Source organism: Vulpes lagopus, chromosome 8, assembly GCF_018345385.1.
Source record: "Vulpes lagopus strain Blue_001 chromosome 8, ASM1834538v1, whole genome shotgun sequence".
In the NCBI taxonomy this organism is placed as follows: Eukaryota; Metazoa; Chordata; class Mammalia; order Carnivora; family Canidae; genus Vulpes; species Vulpes lagopus.
This window is the reverse complement of record NC_054831.1, coordinates 130081749-130104377: the sequence shown is the minus strand read 5'-3', so window position 1 is coordinate 130104377 and position 22629 is coordinate 130081749. Positions and strand designations below refer to the sequence as shown.

General features: G+C 49.4%; 1 protein-coding gene across 1 annotated transcript in view; it reads left to right on the top strand.

The window, feature by feature from the left end:
• The first annotated feature begins 7239 nt into the window (after nucleotides 1-7239).
• Nucleotides 7240-22629, top strand: part of PADI4 (peptidyl arginine deiminase 4) — a 30566-nt gene continuing 15176 nt past the window's right edge. The window contains exons 1-6 of the mRNA XM_041767051.1: nucleotides 7240-7370; nucleotides 15573-15753; nucleotides 17465-17531; nucleotides 19045-19112; nucleotides 20489-20606; nucleotides 22423-22548. Coding sequence (XP_041622985.1) covers nucleotides 7279-7370; nucleotides 15573-15753; nucleotides 17465-17531; nucleotides 19045-19112; nucleotides 20489-20606; nucleotides 22423-22548 — 652 coding nt within the window. The 5' untranslated portion in view covers nucleotides 7240-7278. The remainder of the gene's footprint in view (nucleotides 7371-15572; nucleotides 15754-17464; nucleotides 17532-19044; nucleotides 19113-20488; nucleotides 20607-22422; nucleotides 22549-22629) is intronic.

Sequence of the window (22629 nt, the reverse complement as noted above, 5' to 3'; positions counted from 1 at the left end):
CCAAGGATTTTATGGTCATGTGACAAATACCTCTCTTGTATTAAGTGAAAAAAATCTGGCTGCAAAAGGAAGTGATCTGTGAAATGGCAAAATGAATAAATGGGGGTAGTTGTAGTAATCGTTGCCCATGGAAAGGGATTACATTAGGCACAATTTGCTTTGCAGACATCTTTTTCTATTTAAATGTATAAATGAAAGAAGAAAAGAAAACGGATTTATACATACAAGATAGAAAGTTGTCTGACTCCTATAAAGTGAAAAAACTGCTTGACTGTGTTGGGTTTTCCTTGGTAATTCCGATACCGAGATCCAAGGGCAGAAGTGTTTGGACTTCTTTCTTGGAGGCTGGCATTGTAATGATCTTGCTGTCTTCCATGTAGTGGGCATCCTCCCCCAGCATTGCTTATTGGTATCCGGTGTTCTGCTCGACCAAAGCCCGTGTAATCCACCACGTAATAGGCTAAAGAGGAAAAATCCGACCCTCATATCAATGGATGCCAAAAGAGCATTTGAAAAAATCCAATGGTCATTCATGATTAAAACTCTCTGTAAATTAGAGATAGGAAGGTACTTCCTCAATCTGATAGAGAGCATCTGCAAAACAAAACAAAACTACAGTTAACAACATACGTAACAGTGAAAGAGTGAATGCTTTCCTCGCAAGACTGCGAACAAGACAAGGATGACCATTCTCACCACTATTCTCCAACCCAGCACTGAAAGTTCTAGCCAGTGTGATAAAGCTGGGAAAGAAATAAAAGATATACAAACAAGGAGGGAGGAAATAAAACTGCCTGTAATTGTGGATACCGTGATTATCTACATAGGAAATTCCAAGGAATCTACAAAAAACAAAACAAAACAAAACAAAACAAAAACCCAACAACAAGAACCCTAGAGCTAATAAATGAGTTCAGCAAGGTCACAGAATACAAGACCAACACATAAAAATCACTTGTATTTTAATATACTAGCAATGAACATGTCGATGCTGAAATTAAAAATACAAGACCAGGGGTACCTGGGTGGCTCAGTTGGTTAAGCACTCAACCGTTGGTTTCGTCGCAGGTCGTGATCTCAGGGTTGCGAGATCAAGCCCGGAGGTGGGCTCCATACTCAGCGGGGGAATCTGCTTAAGATTCTCTCTCTCCCTCTTGCTCCGGCCCTCCCCACTATGTGTGTCCCCCCTCTCTCTAAAATAAATAAATAAAACTTAAAAATAAAAAGAAATAAAAATACAAGAAGGACAAACATTATATGGTCTCATTCATTTGGGGAATATAAATAATAGTGAAAGGGAATAGAGGGGAAGGGAGAAGAAATGGGTAGGAAACATCAGAAAGGGAGACAGAACATGGAAGACTCCTAACTCTGGGAAACCAACTAGGGGTGGTGGAAGGGGAGGAGGGCGGGGGGTGGGGGTGACTGGCGGGCACTGAGAGGGGCACTTGACGGGATGAGCACTGGGTGTTATTCTGTATGTTGGCAAATTGAACACCAATAAAAAATAAATTTATTATTAAAAAAAAGAACTGAGTAATCAAAGCACATCATATAGATATGATTGTGTAATATTGGTCCTTTTGTGTCTGGCTTCTTTCAGTTAGCGTAAGGTTTGCAAGGTTCATTCATGTTGTACCACGTGCCAGAATTCTATTCTTCTTACGGGCTGAAAGATGTTCCATACTTTATTCATCTGTGATTTTTTGTTTTTGATGGACATTGGGGTTGCGTCCACATTTTGGCGACTGTAAATAGAGCTTTATGACAATCGGTGTAAAAAAAAAAGAAATAAAAATACAAGACCATTTATAGTCACTCCACTAAAATGAAATCCTTAGGTAGAAATCCAACAAAACACGCACAAGGTTTAAGTGCTGGAAGCTCTAAATACCTGGGAGGCGCTGTGTTCGTGGATTGGAAAACTCAGCATAGTGCGGTGTCAACCCTCTGCAAACGGATATCCAGGTTTTGGTGCAGTCACTGTCAGAATCCCAGCAAGATTGTCTGCAGATACAGGCAAGATTATTCTAAAATCCTATGGAAGGACAAAGAAACTGTAATAGCTAAAATGCTTTTGAAAAAGAATAAAGTGGGAGCAGTGAGTCCACCCAATTTCAAGGTACAGCTATAGGAATCAAGACTGTGCTTGGTCGGGGATCAGACACACAGGTCAATAGAACAGAAGAGAGAACCCAGAAACAGCCCACACGGTACGGCAAACTGATTTTTTGACAAAGTTGCAAAGGCAGTTCAAGGGAGGAAAGAAAGTCTTTTTCAACAAATGGTTGATGAAGCAAAGGACGCATCTTAAAATAAACAGTTTTCTATTCAAGAAGATACGGTTTTTCTTGTGCACCTCCTCTGCACCAGACAGTTTAAGCACCAGGGAACACAAAGGAAAGCCCCTGTTTTGGGGTGCTGGCATTCTCATGGTCATGGTCCCCAGGAGAATTCTGGGTGCTGGAGGAGGAAGGTGGCACTGGGACCACAGACAAGGTGGAAGCCAGCTCCAGAAGAGGAATGCGGACCCAGTGACTTCCATCTGGCGGGGTCGCCCTCCTTTGCTCAAAGATGGCATCGTGGAAGTTCGCAGGCTTTTGATGCCACGTCCCATCTCTGTCCCCGGCAAAACGCTCACCCACCGATGACTAGCAGGTGTCCTCCCTTCATCAGGTTGCTGTGCGCTCCACCTCAACGGGCACAGTAAGCATGCTGCGGCGTGGGGCCTGGCTCGTGTCAGTCACCATGTCGCCCTGCGTGCCCGTGAGTGTTTGCAGAGCCTACAGGGGTGCTGTGAAGGAGAGCAGAGAGGTGCTGGGCCTGACAGAACTGGGGAGCAGAGAGAGGGAGCAAGGACCCCCTCCCCCCTGGGGCAGTCACACTGTACTTAGACAAACACCTTTGTAGGAAGGGAAGATTTGCCAGTTTCTACCAATCTGAATGATCTAGACACACTCCCAATTTTCTGCTTGAGGTTATGGAGAAGTTGGGGGTTGTTTGTGCTGGAAGGGGTTTCAGAGCTCATCGGGAGGCAGCTGCGTGGCAGGCAGGGTGGGACAAGGGGCAAAGTGAGACCCAAGTGTCACCACTTCCGATCTGCGTAACCTTGGGCAAGTTACCTACGCCCTTCCAAGACTCAATTTCTTCCTCTGGAAAGTGGGGAGAGCGTAATTCAGACATTAAGGTCGGTATGAGGATCGGAGAGGATGCGGTGTCAGTGGCCTGGCACGGGCGAGGACCCCAGTGGAGAGCAGAGCGTGCCAGGCAAAGGTGGATTTGGAACCCGCTCAGGGGCCAGGGGACCTTGAGCATGGGGCTTCACTCCTCTGTAGAAATTGGATCATAAGTCTTGCCCGCTGGGTTAGAGTGGAAATTGGAAATAATATAGCTGAGGACCTGGTGACAAATTTGGTTCCTAGCGGATATATAATAGACTCTGGTCTCTGTTATCACCCCGGGTCCTGGCAAATCTATTTTAAATAAAGCCTGACCTCGCCTCTGAGAGAGTGCCAGGCACTTGGGAGGCATTTGATAAATATTTGTTGAGTGAAGAGCTAAGTATATGGATCTGAACTCTAACTGTGAACGAGCAGCGCTGAAGGAATGGCTGAGTCATCCACTGCAAACACAAGTGGTTCTACCCCCAGTCCTGGGGTCTCAGGGAGAGACCAATACCAGTTCCTCTTCCCAGTGACATCACCATCACGTGGAGGAAGGGCATATATCTGGGGCATCAGCTCAGGGGCCGGAGGGCATTGGGCAACCCCAACACGACCTTGCTTCCTCCACTGTGTAGCCCCGCCGGTGATTCCGTCTTTCTGCAGGGACAAGGGCCCCTTCCTGCAGCGTTTCTGGCCTGGGCTCTGAGCCAGCCACCCTCATGTACCAGTTTGCTCCCCAAACTTGCCGAAGTCAATGCCTTCCACAAGGTAACAGCCAGGTCGGGCTCTGAGAGATCCTCGCAGGAAGCTGTCCTTCGCAGCCCCCACCCTGGGGTCCAGTATGGGGCTGGGTGCTGGAGAAGACCGCAGTCTTCAGCCGTGATGTTTAATGAGCACCTACTATGAGTCAGGAGCTGTTCTAGGCTCCGGGGTGCAGGTGAGACCTACAGAAGCTCTGCTCTCATGGTTGATTAGGGAACAGACATTGAAACACATACACATAATGAGAAGCTATGGCAAATTTCAGGAAAAAACCAAAGTGCCCAGTAAGAGAATAAAGAGAAGCAAAGATCAACCCATGAAGTCCCTGCAAAACAGCCACAGACATGGATGCAATTTGTTTTGTTTTGTTTTTTAATATTTTATTTATTTATTTGAGAGAGAGAGGAGAGAGACAGAAGGGGGGGGGGGCAGAGCGGGAGGGAGAAAGAATCCCAAGCAGACCCTGTGCTGAGCATGGAGCCTGACTCAGAGCTCGATCCCACAGCCTTGAGAACGTGATCTGAGCTGAAACCAAGAGTCGAAGGCTTAGCTGACCGAATCACCCACGCGCCCAGACATGGAGGCGGTTTGTGCATCACAACGTGGTTTACACGCTGGAAATCTGCAAACAGGCTTTGGGTCCAACTGTGCTGCAGACTGAATCGTGGCTCCCCCCAAATTCCTAAGTTGAAGCCTTAACCCCCAGTGTGGTATTTGGACAGGGGTCGGTCCCCGGTAGGTAATCCGTCGTGAGGGTGGGCTCCTCTGCCCGCCTCCCCGCCCCCACTCGCCATGCAATAGCGCGACGAGAGGACACCTGCAAGCCAGGAGGAGGGTCCCCGCCGAACTCCACCGCACTGGCCCCGGGATCTCGGGCTCCCAGCCCCCAGAACCGCGAGAAGATACATTTCGGTAGTTTAGGGCCCCAGCCTAGGCTATTTTGCGATGCTGCCGAGCCAGGACAGGGAGCAGCGGTGCAACGATGCAGCCGGGGTGCTGGCACGGGCGGTGTCCGCGCTCCCCGACGGTCTGTGTGCCCTCAGCCCTGCCCGGCCCACTTTCATCCCTGCTCTGCCAGCCGGAGCATGTGAGTCTGCAAAAAGGCTTTGCTTCTGAGGTGTGCGGGTGTGCAAGCATGTGTGTGTGTGTGTGTGTGTGTGTGTGTGTGAGAGAGAGAGAGAGAGAGAGAGAGAGAGAGAGAGACAAGGCTGGTTTCTCACAGTGACCCGTCCGTGCTCATTTCCTAGGGAAGCTCTAGATGTTGATGTTCCCGCAGATTTATTCTTTTCAGCTTGGTCCTCTCCAGCTCCAGAATCGCGCGTCCAACCAACGGCCTGCAGGGTGTCCCCACACAGACTCGAATAGACAGCCCACGCTCGGCGTGGCCAGGACCAAACTCCTGATCGCCACGCAGCCTGCAAGCCTGGCCCTCCCCAGCTCTCCCCGTCAGTAGGTGCCTGCTCCATCCCTCCGGGGGCTCAGGCCTCCCTGGATCTTGGAGAACCCCCTGATTCCTGATGGAACCCCCTGATGGCCCCCATCAGGTCCATGTCAATCCTACTGGCTGTAGGGTCAGCGTAGGTCTGAGCGCTTCTCACCTCCTCCACTGCCAGCACCGCGGCGTGGCTGCATCATCTACCACCTGCCGGAGGGCAGTGGCCTCCTCGCTGGTCTCCTCATGGTTGATTATCCCACAGCAGCCAGACAGATCAGACCATGGGCCTCCTTGGCTCAAAACGTCCCTATGTCTTCCACATCACTTGGGGTAGATGCCAAAGTCCTCGCAGTGCCAGCAGGGCCCTCTGTGATCCGCCCCCCAGCTCCTAGCACTGTCCCCCCTGCCCCTTCCTCCACTACATTCCAGCCACACTGGTCTCCTGCTTTCTTGAACCCCCCCCCAGCATGTCTCTGCCTCAGGGCCTTTGCACTGGTTGTGCTGGCCTCAAATATCCACATTGCCATCTCCCTCAGATGTCACCTCCTCTGACCACCCTAATTTGAAATCACAATCCACCCCTTGTCGTGCCCTATCATTTCATTTTTCCGCAATGCTAACATACTGTGCAATTCACTTATTTATTTATTGCCTATTGGCTGTCTCTTTCTATTAAAAAAAAGAAAAGCTCCTACGAAGGCCGGATATTTGTCTGCTTTGTTCACTTTGCATCCTCGGCGCCCGGAACAGGCCTGGCAACCAAGAAATATTTGTTGAGTTGATAAAACTGCTTTGGGCTTGTTCTCTCTGCGGCTTATTCATAGCCAGTGTGACCCCCCAAGATGCTGAAGAAAAACAGGACAAAGAGGAAAAATAGAAAATCACCCCCGGAGGCCTAAGGCTTCGGGTAGAGCCCGGCCCTGCCGCTGACGTGCTGGGTGACAGTGGGCATGTCAGCCCTCTTGGTGCCTCGGGCCCCCATCCACAGGGTGACCAGATCTGGTGGTGAGTCGGGTCTGGCGGTGACAGCCCCCTCTCCCGGCTTCCGTCCGGAGCTCAAACTAGTCCTAACCCCGTGACCAGCTGGAGAAAGTGGGTTTATTAGGCCCGGCTGTGTGCAAGGAGCCACGGGGCCGCGCTGCAGCGTCAGTGGCCGCCTCATCCGCCCGCACAGTAGAGGGGCTCTGGGCCTGGAGAAGGTGGTCTGGGGCCTGGCGCGCTCTCTACGGTTGGGGAGACTAGGCGGTATCACTTGGCTTCTCTGTGCCTCAGTTTCTTCTGTCACGTGAGAACGATGGTGGTTCCGACCTCGGGGAGCTGCCGTGGGGACCCGGTGGGGGGAGGATGACAGTGTTCACCCCACGTGCCTCATGGGGTTAGTCGCCTGGTGCACAGAACACACCCGAGGCAGTGAGCTGTCACGCGGGGGCCCAGCCTGCGGGGACCTGTCCCAGGCCACGCACGTCTTCGAATGTGTTGCCCGGGGAGGGGGGGGTGAGCTCCAGCTGCGACCTCCCGAGCGCCTCCTCCTGTCTGAGACCGTGTTTGGCACCGCGAGGCAAGGTTGGCTGCACTCAGGTGTTCACGGCCCCAGGCGCCCACGGGGCTGTCCCAGGAGGACGCACCCCTGCACTCGCCAGCCCCCCACCCCTCCCCTCCCGGCGTCCTGACCCCGGGCCTTCCCGGGAGACTGACGGAGCCAGCCTGCCTGCCCTGGTTCTGGCACCGACGCTCACAAGGCCCGGGTCCGAGGAGCAGCTCCGGGGCACGAAAGGTGGAGAGAACACGCCCCGGGACCTGAGTGGGGAGGGGCTGGGCCGCCTGTAAACCGCAGGTGCTGACTCATGGCTCTGCTGGGCCGTATAAAGGAAGCAGCCGAGGGGCTTCGCGCAGCTGGAGGGACGGGCTGGCGGGACCATGGCCCAGGGCTCGGTGATCCACGTGGCCCCGGAGCAGTCCACCTATGCCGTGTGCGTGCTGGGCACCGAAACTCAGCTGGATGTCTACAGGTGAGCAGGGCCGTCCCGGGGGCGGGGCACAGGGCCACGGAGGCTGGGGAGCAGGTTCCAACGGCACAGGGTGACGGGGTGTGCAGTTGGCTCCGGCTTCAGGCTGCGGCCGGGGGAAAGCTGGAGGGTGGGACCTGAGTGGCCCGGGGATGTGCCTGGACCCAAGGCCTCACCACCAGTGAATTATCACAGGGCCCACAGGACTCTCTCCTTTCACCAATGAGGCACTGGAGCTCAGAGAGGGTCTGTGACTTGCCTGAGGCCACACAGCAGGTGTGCCCTGGGAGGAAGGCGGGGCTCTGGACTTCATGACCCACACCTGGTTCATGATGCAGATTGTTACCCCTACCTCGCAGCCAAGCCTCGCTCCACGGCTGTGTAATATCATACGCGTGATGGGACAGGCTCTGGGGTTGGAAGAGGCTAGGGAGGGCCGTCCCTGCTGTGGGACGTTTGGCCAACGGAGCCTCACGTTCCCCTTCTGTGAAATGGAGATAATACCCACTTCCTAGGGTGGTTAGAGGGATTAAATGTGAAAGACCATGGGAGTGTGTCCGTACTTAGCACGGAGCTGGACGTACTGCTGGTGGTTGTTCATCCATCCATCCATCCTTCCATCCTTCCATCCTATACCGACTGAACACCTACTATGTGCCAAGCCTGGGCCAGGCTCTGGTTAAACAAAATGGTCTAGGGATGCTCGGCAAGTGTGCCCTGTTGGTGTCGTTGTAATGAGTAATAGTCGGGACCTCCCCCGGCTTCCCCCCTCCAGGACATGTGTGGTCCTAGAACGGTGCCCACACGGGTGTCTGGGGCATTTCCTTAAACATGTCACTGGCTGCCTGCATCTGGGCCTTGGTAGAGCAGCAAAGGTCTGGGGGTGCTTCCTGGAGCTGTGGAGGGGAGGCAGGAGATGGGAGGTTGAGAGCAAAGGGAAAGAGAGGCCGAGGTTGCCTGAGGCCCCATGACCCTTCCGAGAGTGGGCTCCTCCTTCAGTGACACATCCCACCCCCTGCATGTCTCAGGGACAACGGCTGGGGCTGCCACCTTGCTGCCTACGCAGAACACATTCATCAGCCTAACGAGACAGGCAGTGCTGTTGCTCCCATTTGGCAGAAGGGGAAGCCGAGGATCTGAGAGGTTTAGTAACTCCCCTGAGTCCACACAGCTCATAGGTTCAAACGCAGACAGCCTGGCTGAGACCCTTCCCTCTCACTTCCGACCTGCTCATGACAGCAGCCCCCGGCCAGCGCCTTCAGCCTGTCCCCTGAGCGGCCACCGCCCTGACTGTGGCCTGGATTCTCTCCCTGCACAGACGGGCTGGCACTGCCTCCTCTCCAATGCTGCTCCCCTGACCTGCTCCCGGCACCTGCACACCACCCCCCGCCGGAGCGTGACCTCTGTCACTGGGCTCAGAGCCCCCAGGGTTAGAAGCACAGGGCTGCAGAGGCAGGAGCAGACCCAGGGGTGTGGGCTTCTATCCAGAGCTGCCCTTACAAACACTGCTTGTGATTTTTCACTCTGCACTTGGAAAGTGCCTCTCCCGCAACGGGAAACACATTGATTATATTCCAGCAAAATCCCACTGACCTGAGATGAATACTGAAACCTGCGGAGGGCTTTCCGTGGTGCTTGTGGCTGGAGTCAGGGAGCTATCACGACTCCTGCTGCTAGGTGCCAGGTCTTTCTGTCCCTGATTTCTAATGAGCATCACACCCATTTTAGAGATGAGTAAACTGACATTTCAAGGTCATGCAAATTCAAGGTGAGGAAGCCAGGAAATTCAAACCCAGGACTATACAACCCCAAACTCATTCTGCTTCCCTAGCACATGTGGCCTCTGAGTGCTGTGGGGCTGGCCTCACTGGGCACTGCTGCCTGGTTGGTGGAGCTCAGGGAGCTTCCAGAGAGCTTGGGAGGCCTAGAATGGGGTGGAGTGGGGTGCGGTCTGGAAGTCGTCAACCACGAAAGATGGTAGATGTTCTGGCACTGCAATTAGGGGGATTCTCCTCTTCCTCCCAGTGTCTCCTTCTCAGCAGATGGCCACTCAGGGTGACGGCAGAGAGCATGGACAAGTCTCTGAGCCTCTGTAGTCCCATCTGTAAAATGGGACTATTTGCATCCATGCTGCCGGGCTGTGGTGGGGGTTAAACTGCACGAGGCATGCCGAGTGTCTGGCAGGTGCCCCTTCCCGTAAGGATTGTGTGAGCCACTGAATGCAAGAGTGGCAGACGCTAAGCGCAGTCTTCTCTGTAGATTACGATAAGGCTTTTTCACTTCACAGTGTCTTTTGATGAACAGAAGTTATTTATTCTCATCTAGTTGAACTTAAATCTTTTCTTTCTTTATCTTATTTTATTTTTAAAAGATTTTATTTATTTATTTGACAGAGAGAGATCACAAGCAGGGAGAGCAGCAGATAGAGGCAGAGGGAGAGGGAGAAGTAGGCTCCCTGTGGAGCTGAAGGCAGATGCTTAACCCACTGAGCCTCCCAGGTGCCCCTTTCCTTTAATGTTTATTGCTTTTATATCTTGTTTAAGAAAGGGCATAAAGATGCCTGTGTCATCTTTTTTTTTTTTTAACATTTTATTTATTTATTTATTTATTTATTTATTTATTTATTTATTTATTTATTTATTTATGATAGTCACAGAGAGAGAGAGAGAGAGGCAGAGACACAGGCAGAGGGAGAAGCAGGCTCCATGCACCGGGAGCCTGACGTGGGACTCGATCCCGGGGTCCCCAGGATCGCGCCCTGGGCCAAAGGCAGGCGCCAAACCGCTGCGCCACCCAGGGATCCCTCATCTTTTTTTTTTTAAAAAAAAGATGTCAACACTTACTTACGATAAAACCTCAGTAAACTTGGAGGGGAATTTCCTCAACCTGATAAAGAGTATCTACAAAAACCCGCAGCTAACATCAACCTAATGGTGAGAAACTTGCAGCTTTCCCACCAAAACCAGGAGCAAGGCAAAGAGTCCCCTCTCACCACTGCTTTTCAACATCATACTAAAATTCCTAGCAGGTGCAATGAGACTAGGAAGAGAAATATGAGAGATGACAATCGGAAAGAAATAAACCTGTCTTTGTTTGCAGGTGATGTGATCATCTGTGTAGGAAATCCAAATGAATTAATAAAAAAAAAAATCCTAAAACTAACAAGCTATTATGGCAAGACGACAAGATACAGTGTTAAAAAGTCCATCATTTCCCTACTTACCAGCAAAAAACAAGTGGAGTTTGACATTTAAAAACACGATACTACTGACATTTGCATTCTCCCCAAAATGAAATACTTAGGTATAAACCTAATAAAATAAGTATAATATCTATATGAGGAAACTACAAAACTGCTGAAAGAAATCAGAGCAGTAAATAGAGAGATATTCCATGTTCATGGATAGGAAGATTCATATTGTCAAGGTGCCGGTTCTTCCCAGCTTGATCTATAGATTCAATGCAATCCCATTTTGTGGATATTGGCAAACTGATTCTAAAGTTTAAGTGGAGAGGTAAAAAACTCAGAATAGCTAACACAGTATTGAAGAAGAAGAAAGTTGGAGAACTGACATTATATTATAAAGACTTATTATAAAGTTATAATCAAGACAGTGTGGTATTGGCAAATAAAAGAGAACTAAATAAATGGAACAGAGTAGAAAGCCCAGAAATGGGTCCACATAAGTATAATCAACTTACCTCTGAGAAAAAGCAAAGGCAATACAATGGAAAAAGGAGGTTTTTTCCAAAAAATGGTACTGGAAGAACTGGACATCCACATCCAAAAAAAGGAATCTAGACACAGGCCTTACACCCTTCACAAAAATTAACTCAGGATAGGCCATAGACCTAAATGTAAAACAGAAAACTATAAAATTCTCAGGAGGTAACACAGGAGAAAATCTAGACGACCTTGGATTTGGCAGTGACTTTTTAAATATGACACGAAAGGTGCCATCTAGAAAAGAAAAGACAGAATTAATAAGTTGGACTTTATTAAAATTTCAAGGTCCTGCTCTACAAAAGACTGTAAAGTGAGTAAAAAAGACAAAGCACAGATTGGGAGAAAATATTTACAAAAGGTACATCTGATAAAGGATTGTTGCCCAAAACATACAAAACATTTTTTTTAAGATTTTATTTATTTATTCATGAGAGACCCAGAGAGAGAGGCAGAGACACAGGCAGAGGGAGAAGCAGGCTCCCTGCAGGGAGCATGATGCGGGACTCGATCCCAGGTCTCTGGGATCATGAGCTGAGCTGAAGGCAGACGCTCAACCGCTGAGCTACCCAGGTGTCCCTATACAAATAACTCTTAAGACAACAATGAACAACCTGGTTAAAAAATGGGCTAAATCTTAACAGACCAAAGAAGATATGCAAATGGCAGGGAGGCATGTGAAAGATGCTCCACCACGTGATATGCCATCAGGGAAATGCAAATTAAGACAACCATGGGATGCTGCTTCATACCTATTAGAATGGCCAAAATCCAGAACACTGAGAACACCAAATGCTGGACAGGATGCAGACGAATAAGAACTCTGATTCCATTGCTGGCGATCATGCAAGATGGGATAGCCACTTTGGAAGACAGTTTGGTGATTTCCTATAAAATTAAACATACTCTTGCCGTACAGTCCAGTAATTAGACTCCTCGGTATTTACCCAAAGGGGTTGAAAACTTATGTCCATGTAGGGCACCTGGGTGGCTCAGCGGTTGAGATTTCTTTATTCTCATGAATAAAGAAATTTTAAAAATCTTTAAAAAAAAGAAAACTTGTGTCCACATAAAATTTGCACATGGACATTTAGAGCAGCTTTGTCCACAGTTGCCAAAACCTGGAAGCAACCAAGAAACCTTTCAGTAGGTGAATGGATGAACAAGCTGTGGCCCATCTAGGCCACGGAATATTATTTAGTGCTAAGAAGAAATGAGCTATCAAGCCATGAAAAAAACACGGAGGAAACTTAAAATGCATATTACTAAGAAGGAAGCCAATTTGAAAAGGCTACTATGACCCTGGCTGTATGATATTCTGGAAAAGACAGAAGTATGGCAACAGTAAAAGATCAGTGGTTGCCAGGGGTTGGGGGAAGGAGGGATAAGTAGGCAGAGCACAGAGGGTATTTGGGGCGATGACACTACTCTGTATGATACCATAATGGTGGCTGCAAGTCATTATATGTACATTTGTTTGAATTCATAGAATGCACAACACCGAGAGGGAAACATAATGTAAACTGTGGATTTGGGGTGTTATGATGTAACAGCGTTGGCCTACCAATTTTAGTAAATGTTCCACTCCAGGGGATGATGCTAATAATGGGGCAGGCTGTGCATGGGAGCGGGGGGCAGGCAAGGGATACGCGGGAAATCTCTGTCCCTTCCTCTCAATTTTACTGTAAACCTAAAACTTCTCTAAAAGAGAAGATTTATTTATTTTTTAATATTCAAATGTTTGCCTTTCATTTTTAAGTCTTAAATCCACCTGGAGCTTGTTTTTGTATATGGTGTGAAGGTGGGATCAGTTTAATTATTTATCCTATTTAACTGTCTTCCATCTGGACAAGCCCTTGTCCCAGCACCATTTGTGATGTCATTTTCCCTTTGCCCGGTTATCTGCAAGACCACCTCTGTCACAGATCAAGGACAGTCTCTCTCAGCTATATCTATTGTTTGTCCCTGCCTGAGCCATCGCAGCACCATCCATGGCTTTCTGGTAACTTACACCTGGTAGAGCAAGTCCCTCACCTTTTGCTATTTTTCCTTCAGGAGTACGTCGACTGTCTTAGCAGCTTGGTTTTGTCAATCTTGGAATCAACTTGTCAAAGTCCATGAAATGTCCTAGAATTCCATTGAATATACCCATTCATTTGGAGGGAATTCATACATTAATGATATTAAGCTTTTCTAACTTTCTATTAATCTGTGTCTTCTCTAGTGCTTTGAATAGGTTTGTTTTTCTCCATAAAATCCTTACATATCTTTTGTTAGATGTAGCCTAAGTACCTCACAGGGATTTTTCCTAATGTAAATTATATCTGCTTATAAAAATTATTTTTCTAACTATTTATTGCTGATGTACAGAAATGCAGCTGATTTTTGCCTCTCCACCTTACTACCTACCTTATTAAATTCTTAGTGTATCTTTTAAATTCAAAGTTTAAAGTTTGAGGGAGAGGTTGCAGATAATCATGCTCTGGGATTTTTGTAAACTTTTATCAATTATCTACAAAATAATCTGCTTTTCCTATACGGATTTTTTTCATTTTTCTATTTTTTTCCTTTGATCAATCTTGCCAGAGGTTTACCAGTTGTATCAGTCTATTTTGGCTCTGCTGATTTACCTGTTTTATATTTCACAGATTTCTACCATCTTTATTTTCTTTTGGGGGGGTAGATTACATTGTATTTTATTTTTCTGTTTTATCCTATATACTCATATTTTAGCTTTTCTCTTCTTTTTGAAGATCTAGGCATTTAAGGCACAAAGCAACACCTTTAGCTCCCCCAAAAGTGTTGAAATGTAGCGTTTTTTAAGTATTGCTCAGTTCTAAGTATTATTATTTAATTTCCATTAATTGTCCTTTGCCTTGTTAAGTTATATAGAAGTCTGATTTTAAAATTGCCAAGTGTATGGGGTTTTTAAAAATGAACTTTATGTTAGTGGTTCCTAGCTTAGTTACGTTCTGATCAAAGAATGTGCTACCTACACTGTATGTGACCTGTTCTTTAACATTTGTTGCAACTTTGCTTTGATAGCCAACTATGTGATCAATGTTTTTTACTGATCCACGTGCACTTTGCTTGGGAAAATGTATATTCACTAGTTGTGGAGCAAGGAATTCTATATATATGTACCAAATTGAGCTTGTCAATTGTGTTACTAATTTTTTGTCTGCTTAATCTAGTGTTGATTGAGAAAGAAGACTTGAAGTCTTCAACTATGATCATGGCTTTATTAAAAATGTATTAAATTTTTATACAAAATTAATTTTGTCTGATATTAACATACCCACTCCAGCTCCCTTTTGATCAGTATTGGCTTAATGTATGTTTTTCCTTTCCTTTATATTTCATCTTTTCTGGATCCTTATATTTTAGATGTGCCTCTTATAAATATTATATAGATGAGTTTTGTTTCTTTAAGTCAAAACTCTCTTTTAACTAGTAACATTGATACATTGACATTTATTTTTATTATTCATATATTGGACTTGTTTTTACCCCCTTTGGTATTTTTATCTGTACATTTTTTTTCTTGGCGCACTTGGGTGGCTCAGTCAGTTAAGCATCTGCCTTTGGCTCGGGTCATGATCTGGGGATCCTGGGGTCAAGCCTCATGTTGGGCTCCCTGCTCAGCAGAGAGTCTATTTCTGTCTTCCCCTCTACCCATCCCCACACTCATTCTCTCTCTCTCTCCTTCTCCCTCTCACTCTCTTAAATAAAAAAATAATAAAATCTTTAAAAAATAGATAATTTAGTGGGGTACACAATTCTAAGTAACAGTTATTTTTTTCAAAAATATCTTGAAGATTCATGTTATTCAACTGTTTTCTGGATTTCATTGTTGCTGTTAGGAAGCCTGCTTTTAATCTCCTAGTAATTCCATTGTAGATGTTCTGACTCTCCTTTCTGGATACCTTCAATATCTCCTCTTTGTTTTTGGTGTTCCTCAGTTTAACCCCCATGGTGTGTATGTGTGTGTGTGCATGTGCATACAGAGAAGGGAGTCCTTGGAGATCCTCCCTTATGTCTCATGATCTCAACAGTGCCCTAAAAAGTATACTTTAATCAGGATCTAGTTGTTTTGTAAGAGGAAGGTCCTTCAGAGTACTGGGGTACCATATTCCAAAAGCAGAAGTCTGTGGTTGTTTACAAATACATGGTCCTCTGTGCGCACACTTGTGTGGTGTAAACTCTGGGCGTGCTGTCTGCTGTATATATACATCTGTGTGTGTGCATTTGGTAAGCACATAGCTCTGTAATTCTCCTAGTTCAAATATAAGTCCTTCAGGTCAGGAGATTTTTTGTTTGTTTGTTTCTTACTACCTCCCAACAACATCACAGCACTTACCCCTACAGTCAGGGTCACCTGGCTGCCATGTGGTGTTTACACTTGTTGGTTGAAAAGCAAGAATGAGGGGCCAGGTCTCCCTCACTATGTCCCTCTGTCCTCCCCACTGTCTCTTCCACAGCTCTGCCCCCACAGGCTACACGTCCTTCAGCATTAATGCTTCCCCAGGAGTGGTCGTGGATGTTGGCCACAGCCGTCCAGCCAAAAAGAATTCCACAGGTTCCTCCAAGTGGTCCCTGGACCCCAGCCTGGAGGTGAGCCTGAGGATGAGAGCCGCCAGCAGTAGCACAGGTGACCAAAAGGTGAGTGTGGCAGCTGTGAGGTGGGATGTGTGAGAGGAGGTCAGCAGGTTGCAGCAGGTCGCAGTAGGTCAGCTACCCATGGTCTGTCTCGCATTGTCCCACAGCCCCAGCCCTTGTAGAGCTTCTTCCTCTCTGGATACTATGGTGACTATTCCAGCTACGGCATCCTCACAGACAATACAGGGATGCCAGGGGTTCATAGAGGCCGGGGTTTTACTAAATTCATCCATTCAGCGGATGTTTAGTATTCACCTCCTACATGCTGGGCACTACCAGGCTCTGGAGACACAGAAGGGAACAGATCAGGTGAGGTTGCAGCCTGCAGGGGACTTACAACCAACACATGTAATGGCTTACAGGTAAGCCATTATAAGTGGTGGTGGGGGCTATATGGCCACAGCCTGGCAGGCTGGGAAGCTCTGCTCCATGTCCATTCGTTTCCTGTGGCTCCTGGACAAATGACCACAAATTACTGGTTTATATCAACAGAAATGTATCCTCTCTGGAGGACAAAAGCCCAAAATCAAGGTGTCTGCGAGCAGCACTCCTTCCGGAGGCTCTGGGGGAGAACCAGTTCTTTGCATCCTTCAGCTTCAGCTTCAGCTTCCTAAACTCGTGGCCGTGTCACTCCGATCTCTGCCTCTGTGGTCTCGGTCCCCCTCCTCAAGATGTCAAATCTCCATCTGCCTCACTCTTATGAGGACACTAGTTGTTGGATTTAAGGCCTCCCCAGGTTATCCATGACCATCTCATTTCAAGACCCTTATCTACATCTGCAAAGACCTTTTTTTCCAAATAAGGTCACATTCATAGGTTTCAGGGATTTGGCTGTGGACATAGCTTTTTCAGGACCACCACTCAACTCATTGCATCCCCCTGTGACTGCAGATGGGCTCAACAGGGCCCTTTGGGGTTCCCACAGAGATCTGGGCCAATGAGCACTTGTTTCCAGCAGGGCAGGCCAAGCAGTCTTCACCTTGGGGCAGAGTTGTTGCCTGCTGTAGGAGCATAGAACTTGGGCATCAAAGTAGGTTGGTGAGGATGCAATCAGGGGAAAGTTCCTGGAAGAGATGGCAAGCTAAAGGATGCGAGGAATGACCCACCTCAGAGAGGGAAAGTGGAGTGAGAACTCTACGGGGCATGTGGCCTGTATGCACACTCTAGATGAAGAAATGACCAGGCATGTGTTGAGGAAACTGAGGAAGATCTATCTGGCAAGAAAAGATGGTGAAGAGGGAAGTGGGGAATGAGGGAGCAGTATTAGAGAGTTTGGCATCAGGGATGTCATTTTCTGAAGGCAACAGGAAGCCAGGGAAAACCTGTCATCCAGGGAGTAAGAAGTCTGCTCATCTTAGAAAGACCCCGTGGGCTGCAGTGTCCTGAGTAGATTGGATCCAGGCAATCCACTAGAGGCTGGTGCCATGGCCTAGACATGAGGCGATGGTGGCCGTGACATCTCCCTGGATCCCCACTATCTATGGGACAGACCCAAACAGCCCTTCCATTCCTGGCTCCCACAGCACCCTCGTCTAAGTGGCATAGGCATCGGAGTACTTTGCTACCCCTCCATGCCCACCGGTTGGGATGCTTCTTATAGGCTGGCACCACTTCTTGCTCATCTTTGTCTCTTCCTGAACTGGCACACAGCACGGGTCCAGTTAATTTGTTGAATGACTAAGAGAAGACCTTCGTGGTTTGCTCTGTCCTTTAGGTTCAGATTTCATACTATGGACCCAAGACCAACCCAGTCCAAGCCCTGCTCTATGTCACCGGTGTTGGTAAGTGATTGACCAGGATCTTGGGATGCCACTGCCCTTCCCTCCACACACACGCCCTTGCTATGGGTCTCTCCAGGAGAAACTACACTCTGGAGCTTACCTTAGACTGAGCAGAGAAAAGGGACAATTTCTAGCTAGTCATATATGTGGTGGCTCATAAATATCCCCTCCCCAGTTTATGAGCCATAAATTCAACTGGGAAGAGAGGAGAGCGCATTTACAGGGAGTTCAGTTACATCTTAATGTTTTCTCAACTTAGGAAGTGATGCATGGATTTCCACACATGAATCTCTACACCTCTTTGATACTTCAAATATCTATAAGAAACGTAGATGATGTCAATGTCGCATACGATAATATATATACTGATATTCCCCAAATGCCATGACTTCCGTCCCATCTTTACTGTTTTGCTGTATCAACGATCTGCACAGACTCATATTTATTTCACATTCTTCTTTAAATCATTTTCTAACTTGACCTCATCTTGAACAATAATATGGTAAGATGACTATTACCATTTAGATGGGCACTAAACGTCAGAGCAGCATGCGAAAATTTCAGGTTTCATTTCGTTGATGAATTTCATTTGGTAATACACATTTATTTCATGAGCACACATTTAAATCATATGAATAACATAGCACTCGTTCTATACCAGGCACTGCACTGAGACCCTACATTTAAACCCTACAACAATGCCGTGAAGTCGGCACTATTATATTCCATTTTACAGATGAGTAAACTGAGGCACAAGGGGTAGACAGACTTGCCTAAGTTCATGCAGCTGGTTAGTGAAGGGGCCGGGAAATCCAGAGCCCTAGACTCTCTGCGGCTCTGGCCTGACACTAACACACGGCTATGGGTGTGTTTAAAAGGTCATCCAGGTCAGTGTCCTCCCGTGAGCCCCCCACGTCGCTACATATGATGTAGGCACATGGATCTATGTCACTGGAAAGACTGATCACGTGTTCTGATGAGGGTGGGAAGGATTTAGAAACAGATGTGTGCTTTCTCGGTCTTGACATCTGGATAGAGTGGGGTGTGTGTGATTTGGCCCCAGTGCAGCTATAATGCACACAAAGAAGAGCCAGGTGGGGTTGGAGTAACCACTGTGTCCCCCACCCCGAGGTCACTGGGGGCTGGTGTTGGGGCCAGAGGCCTGTGAGAGCCTGGCTAGGTGTCCTTGCAGGGGTTTTGCACCAAGCGTCCCATTGGGGTGGCTGGGAATTCTTTCTGGGCCCCTGAAGGTGGCCAGGTGTGTTGGCCTCAGCTGTGGCAAAGGAGGAAGGGTGTGGCCAGAAGCTCCAGCTCTGCTGTCCCAGTTGCAGTCAAACGTCTTCCCTGGGGACATGGGGGTGTCCTTGAATTTGTGTCTCCTCTGAAGGGGAGGGAGAGAAGCCATGGGGCAGGTCACCCCCGGGGTGGGGGGGAGGATTACCCGGTGGGACCACGCGGAGTGCCTGCCCTCGTACCCTCACCAACCCTCTCCTCTCACTTGGTGCGATTGCAGAAATCTCCCTGAGCGCGGACATCGCCCGCACGGGCAAAGTGAAGCCTGCCGGAGCCAGGAAGGGCCAGGTACGCTGAGCCACCTGGCCGCCAGGTGCTCCCCTCTCCCCTGGGTTCTTCTCTGGTGCCCCCTGGTGGTGGCCACACGAATGGCCGCCTGTCCCTTGAGCAGCAGAAAGGAGAAACCCCGAATTGCCTTTGCCATTTTGCTCTATGTATTTCCCCGTCTCTTTTGCAAAACTAGATTCTCACCGGTTGTGAGTCCCGAGAATGTGTTGTCCCACAAATTCGAAACTACAGAGTCACCCGGTTAATGCACAGCCGAGAAAAAAATTTGTAGGCAGTTCTTCACTCGGGTGGGAGGGGGGAATAAAACTCCCCCACCCCAGGGTTTCTGGGCTCGTGGGAGAGGGTCCCGCGGAGCTGCCCACCAGGAGTGAAGACTAGAGAAAGGGCGACCTGGCAGGGGGCAGAGGAGGGAAGGAGCCACACGGGGGCAGGAGAGTCTGGAGCCAAAAGGCAGAGTAAGTGGGGTGTGCAGAAGCGGGGCGTGCAGGTGGCCTTAACTGGGTGTGCGGAAAAACCTCAGGGTGTCCCTGAAACCCCAAAGCCGCCTGCACGGTTTAATGCTGGTGTGCACTTTAGGAGGACATGGGCCATCAAGAGATGAGGATCCCTCTGTGGGGTCAGCCAAGAGGGGAGGGAGGAATTACGACCTCGGAGTGGAATCCGCGCTTACGTCCCACCCAGAACGCGGTCATTCCCCGGGGCCAGCGCTGTCCTGCAAACCAAGACGTCATCACTAATACATCCCTGCCGGGAGGGGCTGCTTAATTGGCTTTGATCTTTGGACACACAGCAACTGGCTGCTAAGAATAGCACCCACACTTTGGTGAAGGAGTAATTAAGAGTTCACACAAGAGCAACTATTGAGATTAGGATCTTGACATAAATATTTAGCACGGTCCGGTTTGCCAATCCGACAGTTTTTTTTTTTTTTTTTTTTATGATAGTCATAGAGAGAGAGAGAGAGGCAGAGACACAGGCGGAGGGAGAAGCAGGCTCCATGCACCAGGAGCCTGATGTGGGGTTCGATCCCGGGTCTCCAGGATTGCGCCCTGGGCCAAAGGCAGGTGCCAAACCGCTGCGCCACCCAGGGATCCCCGGACAGTTTTTTTAAAGCTGCGAAAATCAGTTTTGCAAGACAGCAAAACTTTTTTTTTTTTTTGAAGTGGATGAATTGCATTTTTGGTGAACTTGTTTAGGATTTTTGGAGCAGGCAAACAAGACTCTCTTGGGAACCAAAGAATGAGCTGGTGTAGGATCGAGATGTGTAAATGGCACAAGACTATCGAGGTGCTGGGGAAAGGTGGCTGGGCTTCCCCACGAGTTGGAGGGACGCACACGGTTGCTCAAAATGCCCCATCTCTGCTGGGTGTCCACAGAGGACCTGGACCTGGGGCCCCCACGGGCAAGGTGCCATCCTGCTGGTGAACTGTGACAGAGACAAGCCCAAATCTTCCACCATGGACTGCAGGGATGATAAGGTGGTTGACAGCAAAGGTAAGGACCCCCACGCCCAGCCTCCCCCCTGCCCAGAGAGTAAGGGAAATAGAGCCTTGTCTTTTTGTAAAACCCTCTTGCCTACGCAGCCTGAGCTTAGTATCAGGCCTCAGAAATGGGGCTTATAAGAAGCGTGTTCTTATTAGCTTGTTCATTGGGTTTTTCTTTTTAAGATTTTATTTATTTATTCATGAGAGACACAGAGAGAGGCAGAGACACAGGCAGAGGGAGAAGCAGGCTCCCTGTGGGGTGCCCGATGCGGGACTCGATCCTGGGACCCCGGGATTGTGACCTGAGCTGAAGGCATGACCCGCTGAGCCACCCGGTTGCCCCTAGCTTGTCCATTGTATAAGAAGAGTAGACAAGGTCCTGAGAGGGTAGGTGACCCACCCAAGGTCACACAGCAGCCAGAGAAGAGCTGGGACCAGGCCTGAGTCTCCCAACGCCTCTGGGCCCCATGTTCCCATCTGCTGCCCGACCTACATTTCTGCTCTTGAGTCAAACCCTGGGACCTGGAATAAATCAAAATGAAAGCCTCACTACTGCCCTGCCCCCTGCTGGACACTGCTCTGACCACCTCAGAATCACTCACTTGAGTACAAGGCTTGGAGGTACGTGTCCTGTCCTCATCCCCATTTTATAGCTGGGGAAACTGAGGCACAGGGAGGGGAAGCAATTTGCTTAAGGTCACACAGCCGGTAAGTCACAAGCTCTGGATCTGGGCCCGGACACCCGGACCCCTGGCATCCCGACCCAGGTCTGGGGGCACGAGGAGGGTGGCGGGCGCAGGGCCTCCGCTGGCACCCCTCTGAGTGTGGCCGGGGTGGAAGACACACTGCCCACCTGCCCTGGAGGAGGGCGCCGAGGGCGTGAGGTTGGCAGGGCCTGCTGCGGGGCCTTCCCGGGGACCTGCCAGGACAGCCCAGGAACAGATGCATTTTGAGGGTCCGTGTGATCGTGTCTGCCCGCTGCCAAGGGGCAGCGTCTCTGCGGTGCCCACGCACGGAACAGTCGGAAGGGGCCAGGGCGCCGGCTCCCTTCCCGCGTGTCACCTCCCTCCTCCCTCTGCGTGGGCCCTGCTCCGAGCTCTGTTGACCGACAAGGACTCAGAGGCCGGGGGAGCCAAAGGAGCTCCCAGGCTCATGCACATCCGGGGCCCCAACCTGCGCCTCCAGGTCCCCCAACCCGGTGCCTGCTGCCCGGGGGTGACCGAGGTCCAGCTTTGCTCCGCCCTCGCCTTTGTTGGCCGTTATTCGGGTTGGTCCACTTCCCACTCGGGCCCAGGGCAGAAACCCGGATGGTTCCACAACTTGTCATCAAGCAGCCTGCCACGCGCTCATCATGGTTCTAGGTGCTTCCAAGCTCCAGGGGCTGGGGACGGAGCAATAAACAGGATGGTCATGCCCCCCCCCCCTTCACCGAGTGCCTCGGAAGCTCATTCTAGCACCAGAAGCCCCAAAACGTCATTAGCTTTGATGCCAAAATAAAATCGTCCTTTAAATCCCAGCAGAGGCACAAAGAAATAAAACCAGTAAAACCAGGCCAGGGGCACCTGGGGGGCTCTGTCGGTGAAGCATCTGCCTTTGGCTCAGGTCATGATCCCGGGTCCTGGGTTCGAGCCCCACATCCAGTTCCCCGCTCAGCAGAGAGCCTGCTTCTCCCTCTGCCTCCGCTGCTCCCCCTGCTTGTGCTCTCTCTCAAATAAATAAATTAATTTGATTTAATTAATTAATTAAAAAAGAAAAGAAACCCAGGTGACGGGGTCAAGGGGCATCTGAAGGGAGCAGTGAGAGAGGAGAGGGTCTTCTCGTTCCAGACCTGGAGGACATGTCCCTGGTGACCCTGAGCACCAACACCCCCAGAGACTTCTTCACCAAGCACCAGCTGCTCCTCCACGTGGCCAAATCGGAGATGGACAAAGTCAGGGTGTTTCACGCCAGCCGTGAGTCATCCTTGGCCGTCCCTTTGGTGTCCCCTTCCCACCCCCGGCATAGCCCCTTTGCACCCCCTTCAGTGAATAACT